Source organism: Pyrus communis, chromosome 17, assembly GCF_963583255.1.
Source record: "Pyrus communis chromosome 17, drPyrComm1.1, whole genome shotgun sequence".
Taxonomy (NCBI): domain Eukaryota; kingdom Viridiplantae; phylum Streptophyta; class Magnoliopsida; order Rosales; family Rosaceae; genus Pyrus; species Pyrus communis.
Genome location: NC_084819.1, coordinates 7531425 through 7540207, shown reverse-complemented (window position 1 = coordinate 7540207; position 8783 = coordinate 7531425). Strand labels below are relative to the sequence as shown.

At 37.7% G+C, this 8783-nt stretch overlaps 1 protein-coding gene across 2 annotated transcripts; it reads right to left on the bottom strand.

Moving 5' to 3' along the window:
* Positions 1 to 2397: 2397 nt before the first annotated feature.
* Positions 2398 to 4591, bottom strand: LOC137723083 (uncharacterized). 2 transcript variants are annotated; one of them, XM_068462237.1, is made up of 3 exons: positions 4544 to 4591; positions 4182 to 4247; positions 2398 to 3672 (listed from the first exon to the last, which is right to left on the bottom strand). In XM_068462237.1, exon 3 carries the CDS (start codon positions 3542 to 3544, stop codon positions 2633 to 2635), a length of 912 nt encoding a protein of 303 aa, XP_068318338.1. In that variant the 5' UTR covers positions 3545 to 3672; positions 4182 to 4247; positions 4544 to 4591; the 3' UTR covers positions 2398 to 2632. The 2 variants fall into 2 exon arrangements, with proteins under 2 accessions (XP_068318338.1, XP_068318339.1); XM_068462238.1 differs by lacking the exon at positions 4544 to 4591 and adding an exon at positions 4351 to 4537.
* Between the last annotated feature and the right edge of the window lie 4192 nt (positions 4592 to 8783).

Sequence of the window (8783 nt, the reverse complement as noted above, 5' to 3'; positions counted from 1 at the left end):
TGGATTCCTTGCTTAGTAGAGGGATTTTGTTAATTACCTATTTTATTGGGATTTTGATTTGCTTCCAATTAGGATTAGGATTCTCATTGTAACCTAAGTCCTATGCACTATAAGTAGGACCTTAGGATTAGTTTATTTTGTGTGCCATCACCATTGATTTAGAGAGTTTTCTCTAATTGGATTTTGAAGGAATAATTTTTGAAAACAAGTTCATTTGAGCAACATCTATGCATACAATTAACAATTAAAGGCGAAATCATGCTTGTATGCACTCAAAAACAAAACTTTACCCATGAAATTCAAGGCCTATTATGGTGAACCAAGACTCAACTCAAATATTAAAGAAAAGAGTTGAGAAACTTTTATACCTTTGAAGCACCTCTTTGCTTAGCAAAGGATATTCACCCATGTGAGGGCCTTCTTTCCTTAGTCTCCTTACTCCTTGGCTCCATGGATGTGGATAGAGGACCTTTGCTTCTTGGCTCCATGACTTCTTGGATATGGATGAAGGAATGGATTCTCCAAGTTCCCAAGAAAGGGAACCTCTAAGTTTCCATACCAAGGAGAGCATTAAGGAAGAGATGAGTGACCTAGGAAGAAATCGATGCTAGTCCATTCTTCCTAGGGCGGCCGGCCTCCTAAGAGGAGAGCTTTTGTGTTTTTCTCTTCTCTCTAGAAAACCCTTATGAGGGAATGGGTTATAATTTCCTTTCTATAGCCACTTACATTGAGTGGCATAATTGAAATTAAAACCAATTCTCCCTCACACTCTCTATGGCTGGCCATGTGGGTTCTTTGGGCTTTCATGCCCTTTGTGTTTTCAAGTTGTCATACAACTTGAGTTATTAGACTTAACATTTGAAGCCCATTGGGCCTTGAGGCCCAAAACTAACTCGAGGTCTAAAACGAACTTATTTGTTTGATTAATTAACATATTAATTAATCCTAGCCATAAATAATTAAACCATTTAATTATCCTTACTCATCTCCATTGTTTCTTCAATCTCTACCGTACACAGTGTACGATTTATTAGCTTCCTTTTAGCGAGGCAGTGGATGATTAGAACTCTTCAAATCAATTGTGAATTGAAACTTACTTTTCAATTCTCCCTTTAGTAATTATACACCTTTAGGGCTTCCACAAACCATGAGTGACACCTAACAATATGTCATGGCTACCCAAGCTAATCAGAAGAGGTGAGAACCTATTCAGTTTGGGATTACAATGCAATACGGTCTTTCTCTAATACAATACTCTTGACCACATTGTTTGATTTGATAGTTTATTCATGTCTACTATCCAATGTGATTCTCTTACTTATATGATTACCTTGAATGTGATTTGGAACGAATTCATAAATCTCATTCATACTCTGGCCAGATATTCTTAATCATATCATAGAATATTCTCCCTCAAACGGTTTGAAGGTTAAAGATCCCTTGTTGTGCATTCACTTGCCTCCATGGCTAAGTGGCTTAACCCCAATTATGTCATGGACACCCTTTGACGAAGTGACTTTTACATAGTCAAATATCAAAGACCTAACCACAAGACAACTATAATGCCTCAAGTCAAATGACTACTTTGCATTATCTCAACCATGAGTTTTCATGTGACATGAGTATGAGAACTCCTTGTTGATCGCGTTCAGTGGACTCTTTCTCTATTGAGCACCTACATGCTTGTCTTGGTGTCAATCACACCAATGACTCGAGACCAGTCACTCTCTCTAAGAGAAGACATAGCACGTACTGATTTTAACGGACTGTTAATGTCTAATTGGCAATTCTATGATCATGAACGTTTAGGATATGTATACGAAAAAGAATGGTCTCATGAATCTAACTTCTTCAAATCACATTCTTCCAATTACATATTCCTTGAACTTACTGTTTAAACATATAACATTTATATGAGACGGCTTTAAACAATAATTTTTTCCCTTTACATTAAACTAGATTAGTTTAACATGTATAATGTTCGTAAAATATCATCATATGATTGGCTTTAGAACACAATTCCAAAAGATTTTTGGTGGAGGTCACCATTTAAAGTCACGAGATTGTGGCAAATTCATGGCCCTTTTGTTTAGTATTTTGGTGAGAATCAACTTGTGAGTTTGTGAATTAAAGAGCAATATGGGAGACTCTTCTCAATTTGTTTTGGGTTCTCTACTCGTTTGATTTAGGGTTTGTAATTTGTGGAATTTGGATTGTGATTCGTTTGTCTAGTGAAATTCTTCGCCGTCTTTCGCCCGTGAACACAGACTTTATGCCGAATCACATTAATCTCTTGTATTCTTAATTTGAGATTGTTTGTTTCTTCGCTTTCACCTACGACGTTGAAATTCCAGCATAAAAATACAACACCCACCTCCCCAACCATAGCTTGTATAAAAAATAAATCAACCAGCAATTTTAACCGAGTAAAAATGATAGGATTTCGAAGAATAAAAAACAAAATCAACAATTTAAGAAAAAATAATCACAGTGCGTTCCCAGTTATTAGCAAAACGTGGAGTCAAAGGTACCTTGAAAGGTTGGTTAGCAAGGACTCATGAGTATACTAGTTTCTTCTTGCAAAGGAATATAATCCGTAGCAGAACTCTCGTACGCGAAATGCAATTTCTTTTCAGTATTTTCCCCTCCACGAATGCCACTTTAATTTCAACTGATACCACAAAGGAGGAATGCCATGAATCCCTCTTGCTAACTTTGGATCAAACACATCAAAATTCACTTGTCTCAGTGAGTCCAAAAGAATCTGGGCAGGCACCGCCGGCAGCAGCACCGGGCGAGCCTCTACAGGTACTGTACCAGCTAAGTCACGAGCCTTCTGCAAATGGACATTAGCTACTGAGGCCATCTCAAAAACAGCTTCACATAAGCCCTCGCGAGAGTCCAAATGAATCTCCGATTGACCTCCATGCTTAACCAACAATCCATGCTTGGCTGCCACTTCGATTGGTATGTAAGAAAAATGCCGGTTGCGGCTACCATGGTATGGCAGTGACTTAATCAGCAAAAGAAGCCCATTTGCTTTACCAATATGCGATGCTGCATGATCGGCTGCAGTGGAGTTGACACCACCAGCTTGAAGTGTCATGTAAAGAATAGTCGATACTGTATCTTCAGCATATTTCTCCAAGTCTTCAATTTTCTCTGGGGTGTCACCAACCTCCTTTCTTGCATCATTGATCCGAGCTTCTACAGACCGTTTTAGCCATCCCTTGCTAATTTTGTACTCGCGTACCACTGACAACAGGGCTTGAGCTGTTGGGTGCTCAATTAACTTGTTAGCATAGATCTTATCTATGGCTTCTTGCCACCAGACAAGGCGCATAAGACCAACCCTGGGATCAGAAGCAACATCCATAGCACGAGCTGTTTCAACATTTAAGGCACGGACTGCAAATGCAACCTTCCGCATGTGAGGCGGGAGTTCGAGGAGGCAAAGGTAGTTATGGTAATCATAACTACGGACTTGCTGCACACAGTATGAGAAAGCTGATCTTAAGCTACTAGATGCTGAAGCACCATTCATCAAATCTCAACCGTGGTTCCTTTAACAAACATATGACTACTCTATTTCCAAGAGTAACACAATATCCTCAAATTGCATTTAAAACTTGATTCAGATGAGTTAGGATCTAAAGCTTGAGGACCGATCGCCTGAAAAAGAAGAAGGATAGCTATGATGTAAATCAGAATTGTTTTGCGCATCAGTTTAATAAGATATTTTCTTAAAAGAGCTAACCATCTTTACTACTTGCGAAAAATGCAAGTATATCATATCCTTATCAGCAAATTTAAATCCACGAAAAGAATTTTATGTCTCAGTAAGACATTCCATATGCATATAACATGATCACAGACCCAGGATTCAAAACTTCACAGGGCTAACTTTTAAGCCAACATACTTCCCCAATTGTACAAGAACAAAATTCGACAGTATGAGTAAATTTCAATGACCAGCAAAAGAACATACAACTAGTCAGGGGGGGCATAATGAGCTATACCCCTCAAAAAGCATACAAACTTATAGACAAAAACTTATAGACACACGGAGAAGACTGTTGAGTTGATGATTGACCATCACTCTTTTCTTGGCTTGGGATTTTGATTTCGATTACTACTAGTAATTGACTATCACAATAATTTTGAATAGAGAGCTTACTGACCTGAAAACCCCAAATCTGCAAGCTTAGTCTGATAATCAATTAGAATTCAAGAAAAAGATTACTGAGCTGCCAACAGAATTCAAACATGATACATCAATTAGATAACAATCCCATCAGTTATCATGTGAATTAAAAATCAGATTCTTTACAAATTACAAATAAAGCACACCTATCCATTCTAAAAAATGCCCAACTCCTAAATCCCTAAATTAGAATTTGAAAATTGAATTATGAGACGAAGAAGAGGAAAAGAAAAAGAAAGAAGAAAACAAAAATTAGAGTCTTGCAGATGGAGATGGAAAATTCCAGCCGTCCAAGGAAGCTCAAAGAGGAGGAGGAAGACTAGAGGGAGAGGGACTGACCGACTGAGGGAGAAGTGGAGGCAGCACCACAAGGAAGCAGGAGAGGAGACGCTCGAGTCGAAAACGCAATGTAGCCTCAAGTTTTTATTTGGGTAAATTACTGTTTACCCCCTCAAGTATGAGTATAATTGCAACTTCATACAACAACTTTAAAACATTTCTACCTAATACATTTATTTATTATTTATTTCAATTTCATACATCTGTTAGTCAATCCGTTTTAAATGCTTGGTGAAGCCCATATTTCGGCGTATGCCATGCATCTAAGGAGTACAAAATTGTATCACACGATCCGTCCCTTCTACTACTGGTATGAAATGAAACGGGATGTGGCAGATTCTGTGAAGAGATGTATAATTTGCCAGCTGGTGAAGTGGGAAGACATCACCATGGATTTCGTGTATGGTTTACCGAGCATGCGATCGAGGTTTAATGGCATTTGGGTGATTGTGGATCGACTCACCAAGACTGCTCATTTCTTGCCTGTTCGACAAACCTACAAATTGGAGAAGTTGGCACAAGTGTTCATTGATAATATCATTAAACTTCATGGTGTACCCATCACCATTGTTTCGAACAGAGATCCAAGATTCACCTCTAGATTTTATAGAGCGTTCCATGATGCTATAAATACTAAGTTGTTGTACAGCACTGCCTATCATCCATAGACTAATGGTCAATCTGAGAGGACGATTCAGACTTTGGATGACATGTTGAAAGTGTCTGTTCTCCAGTGGAAGGGTAGTTAGGATAGCTATTTGCCATTGATCAAGTTTGCCTACAACAACAGCTACCACTCAAGTATCAGCATGACACCATTTGAGGCATTATATAGGAAGCAGTGTCGGACACCATTGTGTTGGACTGAGGTAGGTGAATGAGTGTTAGTGGGGCCAGAAATTGTTGACACCACTAATACTAACATCCAGTTGATTAAGAGGAATCTAAAGGCATCATAAGATCGACAGAAGAGCATTGCGGACCGACATTCCAAGGATCATAAGTATAAGGTTGGTGACTTTGTCTTTCTGAAGCTATCACCCTGGAAGGGTGTGGTTCGTTTTGGTAAGCCAAGGAAGTTGAGCCCTCAATACGTTGGTCCCTGTCGAATCACGTTATTCAGCCAGAACCGTTAGAGGTGAGTCAAGACGTGAGTTATGTTGAGGAACCAATGGCGATCATCGACCGACAGGATAAAACTCTAAGGAACAAAGTCAATTCCGTTAGTAAAGGTGTTGTGGAGGAACCATGCAATCGAGGAAGTGACTTGGGAAATGGAAAAACTGATGAGGAGTCAGTATTTGTACTTATTTATAATTTTGGGGACGAAATTCTTTTATAGGAGGTAGATTGTGAAACCCCATCCCAAATTTAGTGTATTTTCACATTAACGGATTTATGAATATTACATTGTGTAGTTCGCGTGAAATTTATATGCATGTTTCACATGTTCTCAGCATATGCATTCATTAAATGGCTTGCATCACCCTTGGGTGTTGCCCAACACGTGGCTATCCCGTTGTCCCTCGAACATTGAGATCGAGGTGTGTCATCATCACTGCATATTTGTATGAAGAATTAGATACTAATATCTACATGAAAGTCCAGAAGGACTTAAGTTGCCTGAAACGGCGAACAGACCACCATATATGCTCTCAATCAAATTAAGGTGATTATTATATAGGCTAAAATAATCTGGATGAATTGGTATAATTGTCTCAATTATAGTAGTAGTATATGTCGATGATATGAACTTAGCTGGAACTCCTAAATAGCTCAACAAAACTGTTGAATATTTGAAAAGTGAATTTGAAATGAAAGACCTTGGGAAAACAAAATATTGTCCTAACCTGCAAATTGAGCATTGTGCTAATGGAATTTTGGTCCATCAATCAACTTACATTGAAATGTCCTAAAGTGATTTGGTATGGAAAAAGCTTATCCAATCAGCACGCCAATGGTTGATCGATCTCTTGAGATTAAGAAATTTCCATTTCACCTAAAAGAAGATGATAAAAAGGAATGGTCCAGAAGTACTATAGCTAAGTGCAATAGGTGCTTTATTGTATTTAACACAATGTACAAGACCAGATATAACCTTATGCAGTCAACTTGTTAGCAACATATATCTCTACTTTGACATTGAAAAGGAGTCGAAGATGTTTTACGATTACTTTGTGGGGAAATAGACATAGGCCTCCTCTATTCCAAGAAACCCACAAATGACCAAAATATTGTTGGATATATAAAGGTTGGTTTTCTCTTTGATTCACAGAAAGCGCTCTCAAAAACTAGATATGTGTTCACAGATGAAAATACAGCGATCTCATGGCGCTAAACGAAGCAAACATTAGTTGCTACATCTTTCAATACTTGCTCTCCATGAAGCCAATTGTGAACTTTTTTTTGTTAAGATCAATGATCCACCATATCCAAAATTCATGTTGTCTATCTTTAAAAACAGACACTCCAACTATCGTTCATGAAGATAATGCTACATGTATTGCTCAAACAAAGGAATGATCCATCAAAGGGATAAAACCAATCACATATCTCCAAAGTTTTTCAGTGCACCTGAGCTTTAGAAAGTTAAGGTTATTGAAGTCAGGCAAATGCGTTCCAGTGACAATCTGGCAGACCTGTTCACTAAATCTACCAAAGTGTACATTTTAGAAGCTCTTGCATGGTGTTGGCTACGCCTACTTATTAATGAGTCAAATTGAAGAATGCATAATCAATGGGAAATACACATCAAGGGGAGCATCCAGGACATATGCATGATGTACTTTTTTTCCTTGGACTATGATTTTTCCCCACTAGGTTTTTCCTATCAAGGTTTTAACAAGACAACATCAGCGTACTTAACATTATATCAATAATATAAGCAAAGTTGTACTCTTTTTCCTTAGCTACAATTTTTTCACACTTGGTTTTTCTAGTAAGTTTTTAATGACGCAACTGATATTGATATGGGCATTCAAGGGGGAGTGTTGTAAAAATGTGAATGCCCACATAATTGGACTAAAATTGGAAGCAACTGAAGTCAACTTAGTCAAGTTTGTAGGATAAGATTGTAGACTTAAATGGTATAAGTTTGATTTTCACTATCGTAGTATATAAAATTTTCTTCATGCATGTAAAGTATTGTCGGATCAATACCTCTATATATAAAAGGTATGTTTGTATCTTTAGCACAACATACAAGATCAAAAGTGAAAGTGATAATATCAATCTGCCTCCTCTCTCTTTACCTGTATTTGTTGCTCATGTTCCACTTCGATTTCTAACAAATGTTCTCCTTCTCACTTTTGCCTATTTATAAGCTCATATTTTATTTCCAACACTTCATTTGTTCTAGTAGTTTCTTCAAGTACAATAAACAAAAAAACAAAAAGAAAAATAATAATTTGTTGTAGGCATAATTTACTAAACAATTATGGAGGCCATAGAGAGAGAAATGTGCGGCAATAGAGAAGAAGAATAGAGAGATGTGTAATTGTGGGTGTGTTCTATTCCACCCATTGTGCCTTTATTTATAGTAGTAGGATAGGTAAAACTTTTCCTTTAGGATTACAACATTTAATAGGTAATCTACTCCTAATAAGAATATAAGATACATTCTCATATCTACTAGGATTTACACAATCACATTCCTAATCTAATAGGACTGCAACACTCCCCCTTGAATATATAAATACTCAAGTAAATGACGCATCAGGTCTTCAGTGATGAAATAAGTACAATTGATAAAGTCGTTGACACAATAGGCAAATGCGAGTCTCAAATCAATGGAAGAATGTATAAAAAGTAAAACTCACAAAACCTCGCTTTGGTAAAATCCAAGGTGGGGAAAACCCCATAGTTTAAGGAAAAAAGTGAGCAGTTGCATTAAGTCAAAACTATACGTCTTTTGGATGTAAGTAGAAGAGCTCTCAAGGGTATGATCAGCCCAAGATGGGTGCCTCATTAAAACCTAGTTAGGTAGCAAAAACCCAGTAGGAAAAGATTGCATTAAGATCAAGTGAGTATACTTCTGGATACTCCCCCTGAGTTGGACATAACTTCCAAATGAGAACTACAAGCATTGCATATGAATAGTTAGGCATACCAATTCCTCGGACAAGCTTCTAGAAGGTTGACTTCGGCAGTGACGTTGTGTAGAGGTCAACAAGGTTGTCTGGGATCGGCTTGAATGACTTCAATCTCCTGATGCTTTGCTAATGTAGATGTAGACGCAGTA

Coding starts and splice junctions, on each gene's coding strand:
- LOC137723083 (XM_068462237.1), bottom strand. CDS start 3,544: ATGAATGGTGCTTCAGCATCTAGTAGCTTAAGATCAGCTTTCTCATAC.